This window comes from Suncus etruscus, chromosome 1 (assembly GCF_024139225.1).
Source record: "Suncus etruscus isolate mSunEtr1 chromosome 1, mSunEtr1.pri.cur, whole genome shotgun sequence".
NCBI classification, from domain to species: domain Eukaryota; kingdom Metazoa; phylum Chordata; class Mammalia; order Eulipotyphla; family Soricidae; genus Suncus; species Suncus etruscus.
In genome coordinates, this window is record NC_064848.1 from 202,463,937 (window position 1) to 202,487,934 (window position 23,998).

Here is a 23,998-nt window from a genome sequence, read left to right on the forward strand (position 1 = left end):
GGGAGATGCCAACTGCATGGAGTGGGATCTGGGAAAGAGGGGAAATTCTTATGGCAGGAGCAAGCTGGGATTTCACAGCCCAGCTGTCCCTCGGAGCAGCAACTCGAGACCTTGGACAGGACCACCCCTGAAGCATGGCATCTGCAGGAGCAGCGAGTGGAAAGACAGTTTGCTGCTGGCTGGTTTTTCATACAAAAGTCTTGAAAACCTAAACTCTGAAGAGGTAGGGTGCGGCATTCCCCCACTTGACAAGTGTGAAATTGCATTTATAAAAAAAAACCAACAGGCTTTTTTTTGGGTCAACACAACCTTTCTACCTGTCTGTGTGAGAAGTCTTCCTGTATATACTAGCAATGAAGGTTACTTGGGAACACTAAAAAGGACATCATTTCAGAAGAAATTAAGCAGCATGAGTAATTCTGAGCCACCAAGACAGTCCTCTCTCTCACTCTCCTGGAGGGCCCCTGCTGCCCCAATGCCCCCTAAAGAAATGCACCAAATGCTCTAAGCCATGTGCCCACTAATTGCTTTTTGAGAGTCTGCCAGCCTGGGTGGCATGATACCAACAGGGGACAAAGACAGTTTTAGAGGTAGAAACCCCCCTGCTTTGCTTTTTTTTTTTTTTTTTTTTTTTTTGGCTTCTTTCCTATGTGGAATTAAAAGATACCCTGAAAAAAAAAAAACACCTGATTTTCAAGGATGGATACATGAATGAAGGAGTGGGTGGGTAGGTAGAGGAAGTGGTGGAGGAGAGAGTGGATGAATGGATGAGTGGAATGGGTAGATGGCTGGATGGGTGGAAGGGTGGTGAGTGGACTAAGTTCTGTATGGCTGGTGGTGTGGATAGATAAATGGATGGATGGACTGGAATGGTTGGATGAGTGGGATGGTGGATGGGATGGATAAATAGGTAGATGAGGGATGGGTAGATGGATGGATGGATGAATGAATGAATGAATGAATGAATAGATTGGTGTATGGATGGATGAATGGGTCGGAGGGTAGAAGATGAATAAATTGATAGATCGATGGGTGGGTGGATGGATAAGAATTAGTGGGCTCGGGGCCGGGCGGTGGCGCTGGAGGTAAGGTGCTTGCCTTGCCTGCGCTAGCCTAGGACGGGACCGCGGTTCGAATCCCCCGGCGTCCCATATGGTCCCCCAGAAGCCAGGAGCAACTTCTGAGCGCCATAGCCAGGAGTAACCCACTGAGGCGTCCACAGGGTGTGGGCCTAAAAACAAAAAAAAACAAAACAAAAAAAAACCAAAACAAAAAAAAAAAAGAATTAGTGGGCTGGGGCCCTGAGAGAGATAGCACAGCAGTGTTTGCCTTGCAAACAGCCGATCCAGGACCTAAGGTGGTTGGTTCAATCCCGGTGTCCCATATGGTCCCCCCGTGCCTGCCAGGAGCTGTTTACTGAGCAGGAAGCCAGGAGTAACTCCTGAGCACCGCCAGGTGTGGCCCAAAAACCAAAAAAAAAAAAAAAAAAAAAAAAAAGAATTAGTGGGTTGATGGATGGGTGAATGGGTGGATGAATAGGTAGGGTGAGAGATGGTTGGGTAGGTAGGTGGACAGATTGATAGATGAAGAATAGATGGATGGATGGATGGGTAGGCGGATGGGTGGATGAGCAGATAGTGGAGTGTATAGATGGGTGGGTGGATGGGCAAATGGTTGAGTGGATAGGTTTGTAGATGGGTGGATGAGTGATGAATGGGTAGATAGGTGTGTGGATGGATGAATGGGTGAGTAGATGAGTATATGGATGAATAAGTGCATGTGGGTAGATGACGGGGATGAGTATAGGTCAATGGATGAATGTACAAATGGATGGACAAACTGACAGATAGGTGCGTAGATGGATAATGGGTGAATAGGTTGGTGGATGAATAATGGATAGATGATTTGATGGTTGAGTGGATGGATTAGTGCGGAACACAGTGGCATATGGGTGAGTGAACAGTTAGATATTATTAACATTAACATTTAGTGTGCTAGAAAAATAAAAAGGTGCTCATTCTGGAAAATTCAATAGGCATTTAGTAAGTTCACTACCAGAGTATTTCTGGAACTCTTCTCTAAAAATTCACTTTGGAGCACAAATCTACTGTTTAGAATGGATCCAACATGCCAAACATTATCTTTTTAGGGACGGAGTAAAGTCCTGACCTACTAAGCAGTGTGAAAACGTGTCTACTTTGGTTTGTATGTCGAAAAGTTTACGGAAACCTTTTTTGTTAATTGAAATAAAGCTGATTGTTCAAAAGACCCTGGCATGAGGCCCATAGCCTTGTGGACACCGCAGCGGCCGAGTCCCCAGCACCTGCTCTGTCTGGCCAGTGAGAGACCCACTGTGGGTTCTCCTGCTTCCACTTAGAGAAAAGGAGCCTCCCAACACTGAAACCAGTTATTGCAGAAGGATCCTGTTCCAGCAGGCTCGAGAGAAAGCCCTAGAATTGCTGCTGCACCCGCCCACCCCACAATAAAAGGGTCCTGCCAGGGAGAAAGACCGAGTGTCTGAAGTGGCACAGAGAAATGAGCTCTTGGCAGCAGTTGTGAGGACAATCTGTCAGAGATGAGATCTGGTCGCAGAAGGAAGGCTGAGTGGGAAGGAGGAGGGGAGCTGGGGAGGAGGGAGGGGAGGAAGGACCTGAGAGTGACTCACAAGACTGAAAGGCCTGGCTGCCCCTATTCCAGTCCAGCCATCTGCTCTGAAGCCCGGAGGAGGGCCACCCCAAAACTTGGGGCCTAATAGCTGGACTGACCTACAAAATTTCTGTGAGAGAGAGAGAGGGTGGAAGGAGGCAGACCCACATGACAGTGATGGTTGAAAGGAGCCCATGTCCTTTCAGTGAGGCCCCACTTGGTATGTGATGGGCCACACTGTGCTCTTTCATGGGTCCCCAAGAGCCCCCTTTCTCTATCTGTCCTTCTTACCTTCCCCAAGGTTTTTATGGAGGGCCACATCCAGCAGCGCTCAGGGGTCACTCCTGGCTCTGTGTTCAGAAATTGCTCCTGGCAGGCTCAGATATGGGATACCGGGAATCAAAATGGGGTCCGTCCTGTGTTGGCCACATGCAAGGCAAATGCTCTCTCTACCACTGTGCTATCATTCCAACTCCTTCCCCCAATTTTTTCTGGGAGCAATAAATGCAGTGGATATGCACTTGCCTTGCATGCGGCTGACTCAGCTTCAATCCCCGGCATCCTATAGGTTACCCCGAGCACTGCCAGAAGTGATTCCTGAGTGCAGAGCCAGGACTAACCCCTGAGCATTGTTAGATGTGGCCCCCTCAAACAACCAAAATAATTTTCTGCAGCCCAAGAACCAGCTCCCTACAACAATTCTCTAAGATCTTTCCTAAATCCATTTGACTCTAAAAAAACTCTCTTATACCCCTCACACACCCACCAGGCCCCATGTACCCCCATGGAGCCAAGCCCTGCCAGGGCCCTGCTGCCTGGGAAAGGTCAAGCTTGAGATTCTAACCTTACTGGGTTAGTCAGGCCAGAGTAGTCAAGAAGGGCAGAGTGTGGGGAGTGCGGGATGAGGCGCCCAGTTCTAAAAGACTTTAAATCAGCAGCCAATAATGGGGTCCAGGATGTCATCCCTTGGTTCTCTGTACCCCATCCTATCTTAGTAGAGAGAAGAGAAAGGAAAGGCAGACAGTAGGGTGAGGGGACCTTCCTACGCACTGGCAAGGCCTACTGGGCAAGTGAGTTCTGCTCGCGAGCCCCACCCTGGGGCCAGCTCAGGAACTGCAGCCTTTAGGGACCCAGAAGATTCCGGACTCAAGACCCGGTTTCCCCTCCAGCCTTTGGTTGGCGGCTGCAATGGGGACACTAAGAGGTGGGGGTTGGGGTGCTGACACCAGAGTTGGACCTTAAATGAAGATCCGGGTCCAGTACCAGCTCCCTTACCTCCCATTCCTTTGCCACTGTGCAGCCAACCAGCAGGGAAGGGGTGGACCAGAGTGGGGGGGGGGGGAAGGACAGTGGGGAAATGAAGGCTACTTGCAGGGGACACACACAGACGGGGGGGGGGGGAAACGGGGAAAGAGGGAGTGCTCCCCAACCTCATGTGGCTCTGAGCATCCTAAGTGCAATGACTACTCACTGCCAGGGGCTATTCTGGCTCTTTCTTCCCAAGTCACAACCAGTCAGCACCAACTTCTCCTGACACCAGCCTTTCCTAGCCAGTCTGTAGAATGGAGGGGTGTCCCATGACCCAACGGAGCCTGGGGTACCCATCTACTGTCTGGCCCAGGACACGCCCTACCTCCTTCCAGTTCCAAAGTTCTTTCTCCTCTGCTTTCCAGGGATCAGGGAGCACTCATGGAATGCTCAGGGGAACACGTGATCCTGAGAATTCAGCCCACGGCTCTGGGATTCAAGGTCTGTGCTCCTCTTTTTTCCAGCTCCTCCACTCTAGTTGGCATGATAGGCAACTGAGGAATCTGAGAGGTGTTGGGGTATTCCCCCCACCCCACCCATCCACAGAATCTGGCTAAGAACAAGCACTCCCTAGGACTATGCTAATGCAATACAAGCCCTGAGATGGAGAGGTCCCTGGGGTGAGAGGGAGAGGTCCTCTGGCTTCTGGGAGGTCTATCTGTCCCACTGAAAGGCAGCTTCCCTCTCTCCTAAAGCAAAAATAACCTTTGCCCTTTCCTAGCTCAGCTCTGAGCTATGGGGGGGGGGCGGTTGGGGGGAATGGGTCTCCCAGACTCTTCAGCACAGACACCCAGTGGCCAGAGGACAGATGGTTAAGACATTGGGCAGAGGGTTGAAGAGGGCCAAGGTTACCCTTGTAGCAGGCAGGAAGCTGAACCTCTCAAGTCTTTAGCAGGAGAACCCGGAGGTATACCAGTAGTCCCCGTGGGTGTAGCCCAAACACAAACAAAATAGATTCTTTCTGGGTTTGTGTGTAAAGGGGGTGGGGGATGAAAGAGAAAAGAAAACACAGTCTGAACTGTCTTCTAAAGGTCATTTTATTGAAGGGGGAGCCACACCTGACAATGCTCAGGACTTCTTCCAGGCTCTGCACCCAGGGATCACTCCTAGACGTGCTCAGGGGGGAACCATAGGAATCCTGTACCATCTCTCCAGCCCCACATCACTTCTTTTTCTGGGGAGTAAAAGGGAGCGGGCTCACACTCTGCAGAGTTCAGGAGCTATCCCAAAATCTGTGCTTAAGAGTGTCCCCCTGGAGGTAAGCAGGGGTGGTGCCAGAAATTTGAAGCCAGGTCTCAGCCACTCAGCTGCCTGTAAATAATTGCCTCCCCACCTGTCTTATCTCTTCAGCCATGATTTCTGAGTCTAGAAGAATATAGGACCGGAGAAATAGTGCAGTGGTAAGGCGTTTGCCCTGCACGCTGCCAACCCAGGACGAGCCCAGGTTCGATTCTCGTCATCCCATATGGTCCCCCAAGCCTGCCAGGAGCAACCCTTGAGTGCTGCCTCGGGGTGTGGCCCAACCGCCCCCCCCAATAGAAGACTATGACCAGTTCCCAGTGGGGTAAAAAGGCCCATTCAACTCTCATAGTTACTGTTTTTTTGGTGGAACCAGGATGACCCTCAAAAAACACAGTTATTTGGAACAAACTACCTGCCCATGACATCATCCAGAATGCCTTGTGCCACACCAGCTGCAAGATGCCAACTCCAGTACAGAAAGAGGCTGTTCACATCTCCAGTTAGATAAATGCAGGTAGTTGGCAGGTGGTGAGGGACAGAAGAGCTGAAAACAGGGTGGGGGTCCCCTACAAGTTCAAGTAATACCATCCAGGCACTGGCCCCCTCTCTCTGCATCTCCACCTGTTTTGTTCCCCATTACTGAAAGCAATTCAAGGGTACATAGATTGAAGAGGTGAAGAGGCAAAGAGATACAGAATGAATGAACTGCTTGGGAATGAGGGATTCAGTTAGTGTTGCCCCGCCCCCCCCCCCAAACTCACCCCACAAAAAATTGGAGTGGACCCACCTCATCTCATGCACAGCCCTTTTTCCTGCTCTCCTTCCTTCATTTCCTGTGGTCTTTTGTCTGCCTGATAAGTGCTGAAAAGGAAGGTAATTATTGAATTGCTTTCATAATATCAAACAGGCCAGGGATAGGTCACCTATCTCCTCCCCCAACTCCTGTATTTTTCGGGTTCAAGGTTTACTTAGATACTGACTGTGCTGCAGAGGAAAAGAGAGGTACTCCCCCCGCCCTGGAGAGCACATGGACCCTTTCAGTCCAGCGGATGGAGAGAGACTCAGGGTGAGGCCGCCCTGCCCCCCACGACCCAGCATGCAGTTCTTTGGAGGAATCAGCTTGGAAAGTTATTGGGACCAGATCAAAAGTGGCCACTGAATGCCGGAGCAATAGCACAGTGGTAGTGCATTTGCTTTGCATGCAGCCGATCTGGGACGAACCTGGGTCTCGATCCCCAGCATCCCACATGATCCTCCGAGCCTGCCAGAGTGATTTCTGATCAAGGAGTAACCCAAGCACCCACCGGGTGTGGTCCAAAAACAACAAGCAACAACAGAAACAAACAACAGAAAAATGTCATGCTGAATTGTCTGCTACAGTCAAAGTCAGTATCTTTCAGTCTCTCTTCCCCCCACCCCAGCCCTGTTTGGGGGCAGAGAGGTAGACTCCCTACCAAGGGCTTCCTGCTCTATTTTCAGACCAGATTCACCATAATGGCACTTGGTTTATAAGAGTTTGAACCCCAGGATGGTCAGTCGAGGAGGGTGGAGGTGTCTAGGTACCAGATTGCAACAGGGAAACTGGGGAGGTTTTTTGTGTGTGTGGGAGGCACACCAGCATTGCTAAGGATTACTCTTGGCTTTGTGCTCTGGAATCACTCCTGGAGGGGTGGGAAAGACCCCTAAGGGATGCCAGGGAATCCAATCTGGGTTGGCTGCATGCAAGGCTAATGCTCTACCTGCTGTGCTAATCTCTCTGACCCTTCTTCTTTTTTTCTTTTTTTTTTTTTTTTTTTTTTTGAGTTTTTGGGTCACACCCTGTGACGCTCAGGGGTTACTACCTGGCTATGCGCTCAGAAGTTGCTCCTGGCTTCTTGGGGGACCATAATGGGACGCCGGGGGATTGAACCGCGGTCCCGTCCTAGGCTAGCGCAGGCTAAGGCAGGCACCTTACCTCAGCGCCACCGCCCGGCCCCTCTTCTTTTTTTTTCTTTTTGTTTTTGGGCCACATGGCTGAGTCCTGGCTCTGCTCTGATCATTCTAGCACAGCTCGAAGGACCCTATCGCAAGTGGTCAGCAACCTGCGGCTTGCAAGCTACATGTGGCTCTCTACATTTTAATTTGGCTTTTCTGTGTGCCAGGCGGCTACTCCAGGAGGTCAGGACTCTGCTCTTGCCTCTGTCATGTGCATGCCCTGTATGGCTCTCAAAATAAATTTCAATCTTGGTTTTGGCAAGATTTGGCTCAGTTGAAAAAAAAAGGTTGCTGACCACTGCCTATGGGATACCAGGGATCTAACTTGGATTTTCTGCATGCAAGGCAAAAGTCCCTACCTGTTTTGTTATCACTGACCCCCAAAAAATGGGTTCTTAGAGGAAGTCATTGTAAGAGTAAGATTTCCACTACCAGCTGGCCTACAAGGTGCCTCGGGCCATTGAAAGGACCTTGTGTCTAAGGTCCCTGGAAGATACACAGACTCCTGCAAAGGCTATTATGGAAACTCCAGATGTAAGTGGTCACATATAGCACATCTGGCCTGGCAGCCACCCCAAGGGACAAGCCTGGTAGGCTCCCTCGCTTATGAAAATGAGAATTACCTACACCTACAGGGCCTGCTTCTGCCCCATGATACAGTGGTGGTACCCAACGCTTCCCCAAGTTACCATGAAGGGTGAGGGCCAGGGATGGAGAGATAATAACAGCAGGTAGGACACTTACATGCTGGTTGATCCTAGCACCCTATATGACCCCTTATAAAGCCCCACTCAGAGCAAATCTCTGAGGCACCGTGCCAGGAGGAAGCCCCGGGCACTAGTAGGTGTGCCCACTCTCAAAAAGTGAGGGCTCCCCAGTGATTCCCCAGGAGCAGTCTGGTTTTGACTATTTATATTTATCTTTTTTTGTATTGTTTGTTTTTTGGGCCACACCCATTTGACACTCAGGGGTTACTCCTGGCTATGCGCTCAGAAATCGCTCCTGGCTTGGGGGGACCCTATGGGATGCCCGGGGGATCAAACCAGCGGTCCTTGGCTAGCGCTTGCAAGGCAGACACCTTACTCTAGTGTCACCTTCCCGGCCCCTAAATTTATCTTAAAATGAACCACACAAACGCTCACGTGTGAACTCCACCCACCCCAACTCTTGAAGACCAGGGTGATGCTTAGAGACAGGGATCCTGGGAAACTGGTCAGGATGCTGGTTTTTCTATAGACAAGAAGCAGTTACTCAGCACTCATTGTTCAGGACCTCTGAAAAGAGGGTAAACAGTCAGAGCAAAGAAAAATATGAGGATCCTTCCAGATCTTCGCCCTCCTCCTTTCCTAAGGAACAAGGCAGGACAGGTTTAGGGCATGGTCTCAGTGTGGTTTTCGCCTTGAACTTGGTGCCCCTCCTAGTATATAGCCCCACACCCCATTTGTAGAGAGCTATGCTCCCCAGCCCCTCTGAAACGGATAGTACAACTGAGTCTAAACAGTAGCTGGATCCCCCTGCCCCTGAATGCAGAGCCAGCAGTCATTCTTGAGCACTATAGGGAGTGATCCTTGAGTGTAGCAACAGCAGGCATCTTGGAGCACTGCCTGATGTAGCCCAAAATCTAAAGTTGCTCTTGGTGGGGTCAGAAACTAAATAGCAGAACCCGCTCCAGCTCCCTCTGGCCCTTGCGATCCAGGCTCATGGCGGCCCAGTCCCAGCTGCGGGGTCTCAGAGACAAAACCTAAGCGGGGAAACCCCTTGCCTTCTGCACTTAGCAGAAGCACCCCCAATGACTGCCTAGTCCCCCTCAGCGATCGGAACGCATTCCCATTCCGTAAGCAGGGGACCCCCTTTCCCAGCACCAGCCATCTTTGGGGCTCCCCTACCTGTTCATCCCCTTCTGGACTTCTGCTTTTCCGGAAACCTCGGCTGTCCGGAGCAGCTAAACCCGCAAGAAAAACTGCAGCGGTCATTGACTTTCGTTTTTTCCAGCCTGAAAACCCGAGTCTGCGCCGCGCGCGCCTGTGTACCAAGGAGGCGAGGAAGGCGCCGCTCATGGGGGATTAATTATGATTTAATAATTATTGCAGAGGTCGGAAGGATAACACAGCTTGCTTGTAAAGACGCTTGCCTTACACGCAGCCGGACCCAGGTCCGATCCCGGACATTCTATAAGGTTTCCATCCCTACCCCGACCCCACCAGGAATAGTTCTTGAGTGCAAAAACCAAGAGGAAAAAAGCCCCAAGCCCCCCCCCCATACCAGGTGTGGTTCCCAAACGAAATCAATAAAAACAACTATTGGAACAGAGGCTGAATTATCAAGAGGCAAAAATTGAAATAAATAAAATCTAGAGAAAAATCTAAAAAAAAATAGACCCAGAGCCGCCACTTCATGCGCCACGACTCCCAGAACTCCCACTTCTGGCAACTTCTCCTTTGCTCACTTCCCCGCAGGTGGGTGGGTGCAGGGGAGATGCCTAACTGTCACTGGTGCCAGCATGGGGGTGGGGGTGACTGGCCCTGTGCCAGGCCTCCAAGTCAGGGAAAGCCCGTTAGGGCTTAAGTCGAGCCCCTCTTTCCCAGGAGCACCAAAAGCGCAATTGGAACCCGACCTGCCTGGGCGCGCAGTGCGGTGCGCTCAGGAGGAGAAAAAAGCGCAGACCACCCCCCTTCGGGCACCCCGGGGGGTGCAACACGCGTGTACCCCTTTCTTTTTCCCACCGGGAATGACCGATCCAGCTGGGCACACTCTACTCCCCGAGCTCCCCGCCGACCCCTGGCACCAGGCCCAGCCTTCTCTCTTCAGCCAGCCTGGCCTGCAATGGTGAACCCTGCCGGGGTGGCCACCCTGGAGGAAGAAGCCAAGGGCGCGTCCTGGTTCTGGGGAGGCCCGCTTGGCTTGACCCTGCCCCCCCCCCAGTGCCCCACCACCCCTCTTTGGCTGTTGCCTGCCAGCTTGCCTTCCCATCAGGGCAGATCCCCCCACCCTATTCTTCCCCGTTCCCTCACCCACCCGGCTCCCTCCTACAGGGACGGTGGGGTTGGGGGGGCGGAGCTCGGCTGCCCTGACGTCACCGGCTGGGGGGGGCACAAGGAAAGGTGCCCACAGGGTCCGGGCGCCTCCCCGGCAGAGCAGAGCGAGCGGCGCAGCGGGCACGGCTCGCTCGCTCGCTGGCTCGCCTCTCTCCCCGGTCCGCCCCACGCCCACCCACCGAGGAGGCGGCGGGCAAAGGCGGCCGCACCCCTGAGGTTCGGCCAGCCGGAGCTCGCCCGCCCCTGCCCTGCCCTGCCTGGCCCCGGGGAAGCTCTGGCGATCTGGTCGGTCCGAGGGGGCGAGAGAGATCTGCCGGCGGCAGCTCCCGCACACGTCCAGTCCAGCGCCAAGCTGTGCGGGGAACTGTCCTGGGGCACACACCCCCATCCCGAGCTCCAGGAATGCTGTACGAATCCAAGGTGAGGTGGGTGGGCGTCTGGGTTTGTATGTGGGAAAGGCGGGCGGACAGACGGACGAAGCTCACCTACAGACAGCGCAGATGGAGGGACCCCAGGGGCTGCGCGCTATGGAACCTGTGGCAAGAAGGAGCGCAGCATGGGGGGGTCGTGCGTCTCCCTTCCAAGTTGCAGGCGCAGCTGCTGCGCCTCTCGGGGTTGGGGGTGTGGGGACGGCCGTTTGGGGGTGCCCTGGCATCATGGAGAGCCGTGGGTGCCACTAATGGAAAGGCATCTCTCTCCAAGGCGCGCACCCCAGCATGGCATCCAGGTGGGGACCACTTCTCTTCCAAGCACCTGCTGAGGAACCCCCCCCACACACACACACACCTGATGGGGAAAAAAAAAATGAAAGGGTGGCAGGGGTGAAGGGAAGGGGGTGCACCCAGCCTTAGCATCCTGGCCCCCTGGCTGGTTCAGAAGTGGATCTCAAAGGGTAGAAGGGATCCCCACTTCTGCAGCGTTGGGCACAGAGGCTGGTTTGGCTAGGTGTTGGGCACAGTGGCTGGTCCCTGTGCCAGCCACGGATAATCACCGTCTGTGTTCAGAGTCTGGCAGCACACATCAAGATCTTCAACCTCTGAGTTGCTGGAAAAAAAAAAACCCGGGATCCATGAAACCTCGAGGGGGAGAAGGTCAGAAAATTGGATGTACAGTCGGAGGCAGCCCAGGATTCGGGTCTCCGTGCCAGCGCCGACCGCTCGTTTTACTGGGCGCACTGGTGCCCCGTTGGCACGTTCGCTTGGGTGGGTGATTATCTCTGCCCTGCTCTGAGCCCTTCCGACACACCCACTGGGGTCTAGCAGACCCCCAGGGCTATGAAGGTGGGGGGAGATGAATCAGGGGGAAAAGGGAAAGTAAGACTCAGCTTCGTTGCTGGTCTCCACCATAGCGCCGGATCTGTAATCCGTGCGCAGCGAAGCGCAAATAACCTGGACCCTGGGAGAGTCCGGGGGGCTCACGGACCACGAACCCTATCCGGTAACTGAGGAATCTCAGTCTGATAAAAAAATAATAATAATAATAATAAGCCCAAACTGGGACCACAGCCATAGTCCAGCGGGAAAGGTGTTTTCCTTGCACGCGGCCAACGAGGTTCGATCCCCCAGGCATCTCAGAGCACCACTAGAGAGATCCCTGAGCGCAGAGCCAGGCGTAGCTTCTGCGCATCGCCCAGGTATGCCCCTCCAGACAAACAAAAACAAAACAAAACAAAAACAACCCTCCACAAGCCCAAAGCCAAACTTTTCTGTGGGTTTATTTAACCATCAAGTACTGCCCGCCTCTCCACCCCCACATTCGCGCGGCCCTGGCGCACGGGCAACTGGAGATGCGCTGGGATTGAAATAAATTCCATTTATATCCCCCACTCTGCCAGGGCCCCTCTACCACCTTTCCCCCCAGTTTTCTGTAGCCAGCCCTCTCAAAAGTGGGGGCTTGATGCTTCCCATCGTGGCTCAGGAACAAATAATACTCATTTTCACCCTATTTGGTGAGCCTTCAGCCAGAAGGACAGCAAGATTACATGATCAGGGAGAGAATGGGGCTAGAAATGATGATGGCATCTTCGCACCCCACCTGTTAATATCTCCACCTCTCAGTCACAGCCCCTAGGCTGGGCTGCTGCAAGCGGGGGTCCCCAGAAACCGAATGTACCCTGGATCATTAAATACTGCGATCCCCCTAAAAATGCTGGCAGAGCCCAGATAGACTTTCGGGGTGATGGATTTCAGGTAACTGACAAGTCTCAATAATTCGAACCCTCCAACGGTGGGGGCAAAAGCCACAGTATAAGGAGGAGGGTTTGCCTTGCAGCTCTGCAGACCCAGGTTCGATTCCTGCCACTCCAAATCCTCCTGTTGAGCCCAGGGGGAGTGATTCCTGGGTTCAGAGCCAGGAGTAAGCCCTAAGTGCTGCTAGTGTGGCCCCCCAAATAAAAAAAAATCCAACAAAGGTATCTATAGCTCTAGTCCCAGATTTATGCTTTCTACCCAATACAGGTATTAAAAAATATCGGTTCCCAAGACTATGTAGCATAGAAAGTATGCGCTGGAGGGTGGGGTTTGCTGGTCCCTGCATCTGCTAAGCCTCCCCCCTTGGACTCCAGTAGCCCTTCCAAGCCTTAAAGAACTATTTCTCATCTTCTCTCGGGCACCAGGGGAACGCAGGCCCTCCGAGGTGAGTTATTCTCATGATTTCTCCCACTCGCTCTCCATCCTCTCCTTCCCTGCCCTCCTCCCCTCTGGTTCTTTTACAGTCACGACTCAGACTCAGGGGCCCCCAGGAGTGGCGGAGTGGCTGAGTGGCGAAGCGCGTGCCTTGCATGCATGAGATCCAAGTACCATCCGCAGCATCAGAGCCCCAAATAAGCAGTCCCCAAAGCCAAGATCTTGCCTGCCCCCCCCCCAAAAAAAAAAACCTTTGAACATCCCTCCACCTTTCTGTCCCCTCTACCCCCAGGAAGCGCGCCCCCCAGGAAAGGGTTCCAAAGTCTCCTGTTCCCATTCTCAATGCAGTCCACACCCTCTTGGATTCCTTCCTTTGCCTAGGTCCTCCAACTTTTCGCCTCCTAGAGGAAGGAACGAGGCACTTCTAGCTCCTTTCTGTTACCCCTGTTTTCCAGCATCAAGACCCACCACCCGCCCTCCCTGCGCCCCTCCCCATGATTCCTGAATGACTGGATCAATTCTGATCGCAAAGAGGTGCTGCTGTTACGTTATGTGGGTGTCCAACCCTACCCTGTCCCTTTCCTCATTATGAAGGGGCCACTACTTAAAATCTGATCTCCCCACCCCTCCAGCAATCACCAGCCACTCTTTTCCCAGCGCACAGAGCAGTTGACGTGGAAATAATGGGGGAGGAGGGAATAGTAATTGGGGTGGGGGTTCTGTATTCAAATGTTAGCTTCCCCCACCCCAGCTCTGCCTGAAGGAGGGGATGGGAGCCAGTGACTTCAACGGAGCATCAGTTTTCTATCCTGAAATGATGGGGGGGGGATCATAAGCCCTACAGGGGGTGAGGTTGGGGGTAGGGCTGGAAGCTTCCGCTCAGCTCCAGCCACACCGCGTCCCCCTCCCTAGCAGCCCTTCTCTGCTTTTGTCCTTATTCCGGGGATCACAGGAGGTGCATCATAGTCTGAAACCACATTCCACTTTAAAAAAGGGCTCGCTGCGGCATGAGGAGGTCAAGCGTTGGGTACTGGAGAGACAAAAACAAAACAAAAACAAAAAAAAAAAACCTCAGAAAATAAAAATAAACTCAAGCATGCCCTTCAAAAGGAAAGGCCAGCCAGGGCTCAACCAGCTCAAAGGCGGGGTGAAGGGGGTTGGGGGTGTGTGCAGAGTACACGTGCCTGGCTTCGTGACTCCCTTCCCCAGCATTCTGTTCTCCCTCCCTCCCAACCTCAGCCCTGTCAAGTGCCCACAACCTCAGCACTGAATCCTTAAGCCAAATTTGTTTGTTGCTTTGTTTTGGGGACCACCATCAGTGATGCACAGGGGTTATTCCTAGCTCTGTGCTCAGCAATCACTCCTGGAGATGCTCCTGGAACCAGAAATTAACCCCAGTGGGCCTTGTGCAAGGCAAGCAACCTACCGGCTGTGCTGTCTCTCCAGCCCTGCAAGCCAGATTTGTAAATAATTCTTAAAATATTGATGACTCTACATAGGCAGTGTAGGTGAAGTTTCAGTAGGAACCAACAAGATGGTAGTGGAAAAGGGGAAGATGGGGTGGAATAATATTCATTAAACTCTTGTCTCAAGCCTAGCACAATGCTAGTCACTTTCAGGTAAGATTCCTCCTTGTGGTTTGGGTTTTATTATTGCTGTTATTATTATTATTATATTATTATTATTTGTTTGGGGCCACACCTAGCAGTGCTCAGGGATTAATGTTGGCTCTGGGCTCAGAAATCACTCCTGGTGGGCTTGGGGGACAGTATGGGATGCCGAGGATCCAACCGAGGTCTGTTGCATGCAAAACAAGTACCCTCTCTCCCTATCACTGTTGTTTTCTCACATACAATTCTGTGTTCCACCTTCAGGACACCCCATTTTCAAGCCCATCTGGTGCTAGTCAGCCTGGTGGACTGCATCACATGGTCTTAGAGGCAGAACCCTGTTTTGTTTTCTGTCTAAAGTTGGGGTTTCCACAACCTCCAGCTTTTTAGAATGGGAAGGCTCCCTCAGTGGAGAAAGAACACAGGAGCAAAGGAATTTGCCTCGAGAAAAGCCAACCCCAGTTTGATCCCCAGAACCACATGGTACCCTGAGCACTGCTGGTTATGGCTTGACTGGAGAGACTAGAAGGTGAGAGGTGAACAGGTGACAGGCAGTACAGGTAGAGAGAAGGACATTTGTCTTGCACATGGCAAACCTGAGTTCATTCTCCAGCACCCCATATGACCCCTCAAGTACAGACAAGAATGATCCCTGAGAGGATGTGGCTCTAACCCCATCACCCCAAAAAGAGAGAGAGATGCTCAATAAACCTGCCCCTGGCAGGTTTAGGCTGAATGTCCCTTCACAGTATAGGTCAGTTTGGGGACCATTTGGACCTCTTACGGACCAAATTACTCTCATTTTTCAGCCAAGATCATCTCCCACCAAAATGACCAAAATCACCCAAAAGGATACATGTCACACCTTTACCCAGGCTGACAAAGCCTCCAGCAATCAGCAAGTATCATCCAGAGGCCCGAGAGAGAATACAGTGGGTAGAGCATTTGCCTTGCACACAGCCAGTGCGGGTGTGATTCCTGAGCCCACTAGAAATGATCTGTGGATGAAGAGCCAGGAGTCAGCTCTGAGCACCACTGGGTATGGCCCAAACACACACACACAGACACACATCAAAAGGAGGTTCCCAGGTGCCAAAGCAATAGCACAATGGGTGGGGCACTTGCTCTGCAAGCAACCAACCCAGGTTTGATCCCTGGCATCTCTCATAGAGTCAGTCCCTTGGGCACTACCAGGAGTAGTTTTTAAGTGCAGAGCCAGGATTAACCCCTGAGCATCACCTAGTGTGACCCAAGAACCAAAAAAAAAAGGGGGGGGGATGGATCAATAGTAGAGCATTTGTCTTGCACACAGCTGACCCGGGTTCTATCCCCAGCATCCCATATGTCTTCTGAGCCTGCCAAGAGTGATTTCTGAACATAGAGTTAGGAATAATCCCTGGGCACCACTGGGTGTGGCCCCCCAAAATATTTAAATTTAAAAAAGGGGGATTCCCTGTAGCACCCATCTAGCATTCATCAAGCGAATGTGTCTAGGAGGGTCTATAGAAAAGGGGGGTGAGCCGGCAAAAGGTGAGTAGCCCTTGGTGGACAGACCCACTCTTCCTTCCTTCCAGATGTCACGGCTGAGCCTTGGCTTCCACGACCCACTGAGGGCAGATTAAGACCTTGGGGCAGGTGGCACCAAACCCGGGCGGGTCCCTTGGCCATGGAGTTGGCAGATTTATTCTTCAATGGGAGCCAATTCCCCACATCCCAGCTGGACTTGGAAGGGTCATTGGCCGCCACCAATGGCTCCAACCAGACGGAGCCCTACTACGACACAACCAGCAATGCCGTCCTCACCTGCATCTACTTCGTGGTGTGCATCGTGGGCCTGTGCGGCAACACCCTGGTCATCTACGTCATCCTCCGCTATGCCAAGATGAAGACCATCACCAACATCTACATCCTCAACTTGGCCATCGCCGATGAGCTCTTCATGCTGGGGCTACCCTTCCTGGCCATGCAGGTGGCTCTGGTGCATTGGCCCTTCGGCAAGGCCATATGTCGCGTGGTCATGACCGTGGATGGCATCAACCAGTTCACCAGCATCTTCTGCCTCACCGTCATGAGCATCGATCGCTACCTGGCCGTGGTGCATCCCATCAAGTCGGCCAAGTGGAGGCGACCTCGAACAGCCAAGATGATCAGCCTTGCCGCGTGGGGGGGCCTCGACTGCTGGTCATCCTGCCCATCATGATCTATGCGGGGCTCCGGAGCAACCAGTGGGGTCGAAGTAGCTGCACCATCAACTGGCCTGGAGAATCGGGGGCCTGGTACACCGGTTTCATTATCTACGCCTTCATCTGGGATTCCCTGGTGCCTCTGGTCATCATCTGCCTCTGCTACGTGTTTATCATCATCAAGGTCAAGTCCTCGGGGATCCGAGTGGGCTCATCCAAGAGGAAGAAGTCGGAGAGGAAAGTCACCCGCATGGTGTCCATCGTGGTGGCCGTCTTCGTGTTCTGCTGGCTGCCTTTCTACATCTTCAACGTCTCCTCGGTCTCCGTGGCCATCAGCCCCACTCCCGCCCTCAAAGGCATGTTCGACTTCGTGGTGGTCCTCACCTACGCCAACAGCTGCGCCAACCCAATCCTGTATGCCTTCTTGTCTGACAACTTCAAGAAGAGCTTCCAGAATGTTCTCTGCCTGGCCAAAATGAGTGGCCTCGATGACGGGGAGCGAAGTGACAGCAAGCAAGATAAATCCCGGCTGCACGAGACCACGGAGACTCAGAGGACCCTCCTCAATGGTGACCTCCAGACCAGTATCTAAAGGGCTTGGAAAACAAAGCAAAAATAACAACAACAATGAACACTCAGAAGGCCAAAGTTCTACCAACCTGGCCTGGGCTTCTCCCCACTCCCCCACTTCCTCTTCATCATCACAGCTGGCTTCTAGAATAGGGATCTGGGCTTGCTCTTTGGGGGGCCAAGTCAGAAAGCAGTGCCAGGAGTGAAGAGTTAGCGGAGTGTTGGAGAGTGAAGGCCACCATCTTGGACGTGAACAGTCAACATGGAGGTGGCCTTTCCCCATACGGGCCGGCCGGCCTGGCCCGGAGCCTCAGAACCAAACATAAGCCAAGTGGACCGTTGTATCCGTGTGCCTGTGAGTCTAAGAGCTGCTACGTGATCTCGTTGTCGTGTTCTTCTATTTATACTTGTATATACCCATCCGGCACCCCCACCCCACCCTGAGCCACCACCCCGTCTTGTGTTCTAGTCCATGAGGAATGAATTCCAGCGTGCACAGACCTTATGGGTTTATGGCCTCCACAGAATTCGTAGAAATGAGGCTTCCCACAAGGTCAATAAAATCAGAACTCTGGGGACTCTCTCTTGCTCGGGTAGTGTGCACCTAGCCAGATGGTTTTGTTCTAAAAAGAAAAAAAAATATGTGTTTAAAATTTATGCCTCTGTGTGTGTTTTTCTTCTTCTTCTAGAAGGTTCCTTAAATTGGACCTGGGTTGCACCTTCCAAATCCGCCTCCTCTCCTGGCCATTTGCGTCAGGAATTTCACACAGTCAGGTCAAAGTCGGAAAGGAAAAAGGCAAAAGAGCTGGCAGCTCCAGAACATAAATGTCTGTATTTCCGCTTTCAGGTATAATCAAGGAATGATTCATTCACCCAAAGGGATTGTTAGGTTATGGTTATTGATCATAATTTAGTCACGACAAAGTCCGCTTTGTTGAATAGTGCTTTTTTCTTTTTTTTTTTTCCCCCCTCTTCTCAGTTTTATTTCTTCAGGAGTCGTGGGGGTGAGGGGAGAGGATAAAAATTCCTAAGAAGAGTGGCTGGAGAGATAGCACAGCGGTAGGGCATTGGCTTTGCAAGCAGCCGATCCAGGATGGATGGTGGTTCGAATTCCAGTATCCCATATGGTCCTCTGAGCCTACCAGGAGCGACTTCTGAGTGCAAAGCCAGGGGTAACCCTGAGCACTGCTGGGTGTGAGCCCCCCCCCCCCAAAAAAAAAGAAAAAAGAAAAAAAAAAGAAATTCTTAAGAAGAAAGGCCACCAAAAAAAAAAAAATCCCTGGGCTGGAGAAAGATATTAGAGCAGGTAAGGTGTTTGCCTTGCACACAGCCAACCCAGAATTGGGTTCGATCCCCAGCATCCCAGAGGATTTTCCCAAGAACTGCCAGGAGTGATTCCTGACTGCAGAGCCAGTAGTCAGTCCTGAGCACCACAGAGTGTGGCCTCCTTCCAAAATAAATGAAAACAATGAAGAGATGATGCCCTTCAAATGATAACATCAGAGAAACCCCAGAATCCTGGGGTACTGGGGAAGACATCTCCCTGTGTCCTGTAGGAGAGACTTCACTTCAGCAACTCCTGGGCTAATGGGCCAATTTGCTGGATTACAGTTGAGCCTCTTTTTTGTCTCCCTAAGCAAGGGCCTGGCTGACACCCCTGATTTGTTCATGTGCTGCCTCTAATCTATTAGCTGATACAAATCATGCCTCATTCTTCCCTGGAGCTCCACGGCAGAGAAAATGAATGGGTTGGTTAAGATTTCTGATCAAGGGAGAGGGGGAGGTGGAAGGGGGGAAGAGGAAGAGGGAGGGAGTGAAGGGGATGGGGGAGAAAGAGAGAGAAGAGAGGTTAAGGCCTTGCACGTGGCCAACCGAATTTGATCCAAAGCACCGCATAGGGTGCCCCAGAGCCCCATCTGAACACCACTGGACACAGTCCTAAACCACTGTCCACACCACATCACACACACACATACACACACACACACACACACACACACACACACACACAAAGCTACATGATGGAGAAATGAATCCACGCACCGATGAACGAAGGCACAGTGATGAGCTGACAGCAGTTATTAGAACAAGGGAGATGGCTCTGCTGAAGTCTTGGGTTCCAGCCCAGCAAAGCAGAAAGAGGCCCATGAGGACCACAGGGTATACCCCCTGTCCCTCCATCCCCAAAGACATTTAGTCCCCCACTTCCAGTGTGGCTCAAGGGAAGTTCATTCTGAGGTTCAGTTCAGGACTTCAGAGGCACTATCAGGAATGAAGGGGCCCGGCTCCCCCCTCCTCCTCCTCCGCCCTCCGCCTCTGCTATAAAAACAAGCAATTATTTGGAAGGAAATGCTTTCAAGCCAACTTTACCGTTATTAGGATGTAACATGTTCTCGGGCATTTGGATAAACGCTGCTTTTGACGGCAGAAACAACAGTCACGGTGACAACCACTGGCAGAAATTAATTGCTAAGCAGGTCGCTGGTTCCCTACTCCTCCTGCGTGCCCCTACCCCACTCCCTCCAGCATCTGAGAAGCTGACAGGGGTGCCAAACAGTCACTCCAAATCTCTGGATAAAAAAGGCAGAGCCCAAGTGAAGGGGGCTCTGCACAGCTTGAGATCTTGAAGATGGAGGTTCCTACCAGACAAAAGGTCCCGGGATGAGAATGACAGGACAGCAGGAAGGGTGCTTGCTTTGCGTGTGGAAATCTGGGTTTGATCCCTGCAACCCCATAAGGTCCCCGAAGCACCACTAGGACTGATTCCTGAGCACAGAGCCAGGAATAAGCCTGGAGCATTTTTGAATGTGGGCCCCAAACCAAAATAAAACAGATACACAAGTTATTACCTTAGGAGAAGGCAGGCTGGGTGGACCCAGGGCCTAGAATGTTCAGTCTGAGGCCTGAATTGTCCCTCAGGGGCACATGCTGAGGTTTTCAGTTAGAATACATGGTTTTGGCTTGAAAAGATCTGGCAGGACACAGCTCTGAGTGAGCTCGAAAAGGGTCCTGGGACCTTTCAAGAAGCCCTAAGACTTGGGACCCAAGTGATAATACAGCTGTAGGGCATTTTCCTTGCACACATTAGACAAGGGTGAGACCCCAAGCATCCCATATAGTCCCCAGAGCCTGCCAGGAGTAACTTTTGAGCACACAGCCAGCAGTAACCCCTGAGCACCTCCAGGAATGGCCCAAAAATTAAAATCTAAAAAAAAAAAAAAAAAAAAAAAGGCACTAAAACTCATTTTGGGGTGCTGGCCCAGAAAGTGTATGGCTATATTGACTTGCCTGTCCAGATTTGCAAAACCACCATCCATCCCAACAAAATGTCTTCCCCTGAGAGCCAGGAATGAGGTCACTTGCTTTGCATGCAGCTGACCCAGGTTTTATCCCCAACATTCCAGATGGTTCCTAGAGCCAATCAGGAGTGATCCCAGAGCACTGCCAGGTGTGGGGCAAAAAAAAAAAAAGAAGAAGAAGGAAAAAAAAGGACTGTTTCTAGGGGGCTGGTAGGCGGCCTTTTATCATTCTCCTGGAAAGGGGGTGGTTTGCACAGGGGTGAGGAACCCTCTCATTTAACCTGACACAAACACACACACCCAAAACCAGCTCCACCGATGAGCTCTGAGGACCTCGATACTGTAACCTGAGAAAAATATGATCCTCACTCAACACAGCTTTTCCAAATCAGTGTTTATCTGGGGACATGTTGAACAAACTTCCTCACCTGCATCCAAGCCTGCTGCCCCCAAGATGTGACTCTGATTATGGGGAAGGTGTGTGATGGGGCCACAAAGGACAGAGACTACCAGTGTGACCCACCAGCCCTGTCACCAGCATCCCTCCACTTAGAGGCATCCCCTGACACCTACTCCAGCACAACCCTCCAAGGGAGGGTCCGAAGGGGCAAACAGAACTCATTGCCTGGTCTCCATGGCCAGATGGATCTTAACACACCTCGTAGGTCTGGACAGTTCTGCAACAGAGGATGCACTGGGGCTTCCCCCTCTGCACTTGGGGGTCCCTGGGAAGTGGCCGCTTCTCCTCTGGCTTCTCTCCAGCTCTCGAACCCCTTCCTGCAGGTTGAAATCTTCTCCTAGTCTCTCCCCCAAACACGCAGGTCTCGGCACATGGTGCCCTCTCAGACCGCCTGGACCTGCCCCTCGCCCCTCAGGACCAGGGGCAGTGGAAGAGGGGTCAAGGCAGAATTGCAGGTACTGCCTGGGCCCCCAGGGAGGCTGCAGATAGGCATCCCTCACGCACAAGGAGACCCAGTATTCTCACTTGCATCTTGCACACAGCAAGCACGTACGCAGCAGGTCTGGCTTCAGATAACAGGGAAAGGATTTTTTCAGGATTTGGGAGCAAACAGGTAATGTTGGTGTTCTGGGAACTTGGGGTGAAAAACCCGAGAAAATCCTTCCTTCCTTCCTTCCTTCCTTTCTCCCTTCCTATCTTCCTTCCTTCTTTCCTTTCTCCTTTTTCCTTCCTTCCTCCCTTCTTTCCTTTCTCCTTTCCTCCTTCCTTCCTTCCTTTTCCCACTTAGCCACTCCCCTTTCAATCTCTCCAAGTCCATCTCTTCCCATTATCATTTTCATCCTGACTCAAGAAAAATGTGCAAACAGCCTCAGCAGGGCATAGGTGGCAGGATAGGGGCTTACATCCTGGGGTCCACCCTCAGCACCTAGCCCCTTAATCAGCACCAGGTGTGGCCCTACCCTGAGCACTGCCTCGGCAACCACCGCCACTCCCAAATGCAATGCACCTTGCACGAGAGAAGAAATCTCTAAACAAGCTGTGGCAAGGGTTTCATGGGGGAGAGCTGGTATGTACACAGACTCTCTCTCTCTCTCTCTCTCTCTCTCTCTCTCTCTCTCTCTCTCTCTCTCTCTCTCTCTAATTCTGAAGCTGATGGTGTCTAGAGAGTCTAAATGTCAGGCTATGTTTCCCCTGGGTACAAGAGTCCTCAGCACAGACACGACTCTAAAGGGCATCTGCCTGGAGATGCCTGTCTGCCCCCACCACACCAGCTAGACCTTGCAGCTGGAATCCCCCAAACTGCAGTAACAGACACCCCATTTCAGAAAGCGTAGGAAGCAGATGACCTGGCCTGGCACTCTCGTGAGGCTCCGCAATTCTCCTGGAAGCTGGCAGTGACAGAGCAGAATGAGCAGTCTCTGGGGTCACACTGACCTGGGCTGTGGTCTGGGGCGTAGGCTGTGGAGCCCTGGCTATTTGAGTCCGCTGAAGTGCTCATGGTCTGAGACAGGTGGTAGCCCCCCCACCCCACCCCAGGCTGCTGGATGATAGGAATAAGGAAACCCTACTGCAGCCATCTGCACCGGGGCAGAGGGGGATATTGCCTGAGTTTGTTTTCTAGTGGTGGGGGGGGTCTGATTGTAAGCCCCTGAACTGGGATACTTAAAACAGGAGAGGGAAAGGGGTTCAGTGGCCCCAGAGGGCAGCCATGCAGCTCACGTGGGACCCTGAACCCAAACCGGACATAAATGTCAAAGCTTTTCCTGCAGGGACCTGACACCAGCTCTCCTTGTCCCCTTTTCTCAGCAGGGAGACCTGAGCAATGCTAAGGAGGACCCCTCTCTGCAGCCTTGGCAGAAGGGGTGAAGAGGAGGGGAAAGAAAAAGGGTGCCCCTACAAGGCTTGCTCAGAGCCTCTACCTGGTATGCAACTCACTCTGTCCACAGAAGAGCAACACTGGCACCTTGAGGGAATCTTGGGAACTTGTCAGTGCCAGCTGTGAGTTACAGCTGGCAGCAGAGAGCCTGGCTTCTCTCTCTGAAATGCAGGCAGAGGCAAGCTCTGATTTAGAGTCCCCAGCGAGTCCTCTCACAAGCCTCCTGGGGCAGGTAGAAAGCTGCCAGCCCGCCTGGTACCAGGCCAAAAAGTCCCAATGGGGAAGCAGTTCGGACCAACCCCCAAAATGCAGGTGGATTTGCAAAGAAATGGAGTTTAGCCAAAAAGCAGTGGGGCAGGTAGGTTGTACCTCTGGGGAAGCTGCTGAGATGCTAGACACAAGGGTACCAGGCACAGGTGGGCATAAGGGGATGCTGACCATCTAGAATCCTTTCCTCCCATGGAAACTGATGCTAGTCTTGGGGGATCCTCTCCCCACCAGAGCCTTCTGTAGCACCACTTCCCCTTGCTGGCCCTGGAAAGAACAGGGATCTACACCCCCCCTGCTGCCACCCCCGCTCTTCTTTCAGGGATGAAAGGAAGATCCGGAGCCCTGTGTCCTTGGGCAGCCTTGCTACAAGGGACCCCCAGACCATCTGGTGCATCTGAGATTGTGCGAAGGCTGGCAACGCTGGCTGACGAATGTCTCCCACAGCTGTCAGAACCCTAAATTGCTGCTCTGAACCCCTCGCAGCAGTGTTTATGAGTTTGCGGGGAGACCACAGTGTCAATCAGCTGTGTCACAGTTTGCAAGTTAGGCCCCGGAGTCTAGGCTTTGCAGACAGGAGACCTGGGTTCGAACCCACACCTCTTGTAGTTCCCCTAAGTAATTGCCAGGTGTAGCCAAGGGACCAAGCCTAGATAGAATAACCCCTGGGGCTGGAGTGAAAAGCGCACATTAGGATGTTTGCCTTGCACGCAGCTGACCTGGGACAGATCCGGGTTCTATTCCTGGCACCCCATATGGTTCCCCCGAGCCTGCCAAGAGCGATTTCTGAACTCAAAGCCTGGAGTAACCCCTGAGCGCCGCCGGGTGTAGCCCAGAAACCATAAAAAGAAAAAAATAAGCAATCCCTCATCATTGTCAGGTGTGGCGCCAACAAATGAATGAG

The 23,998-nt window shown here is 52.3% G+C and overlaps 1 protein-coding gene across 1 annotated transcript; it reads left to right on the plus strand.

Annotated features, from left to right (window-relative positions):
• The first annotated feature begins 10,587 nt into the window (after positions 1–10,587).
• On the plus strand, positions 10,588–17,849 carry SSTR2 (somatostatin receptor 2). Its single transcript, XM_049769641.1, is given in 3 exon segments — positions 10,588–10,630; positions 16,014–16,603; positions 16,606–17,849. Coding segments are annotated over 2 exon segments (1,107 nt in total). The 5' UTR covers positions 10,588–10,630; positions 16,014–16,105; the 3' UTR covers positions 17,215–17,849.
• The last annotated feature ends 6,149 nt before the right edge of the window (positions 17,850–23,998 follow it).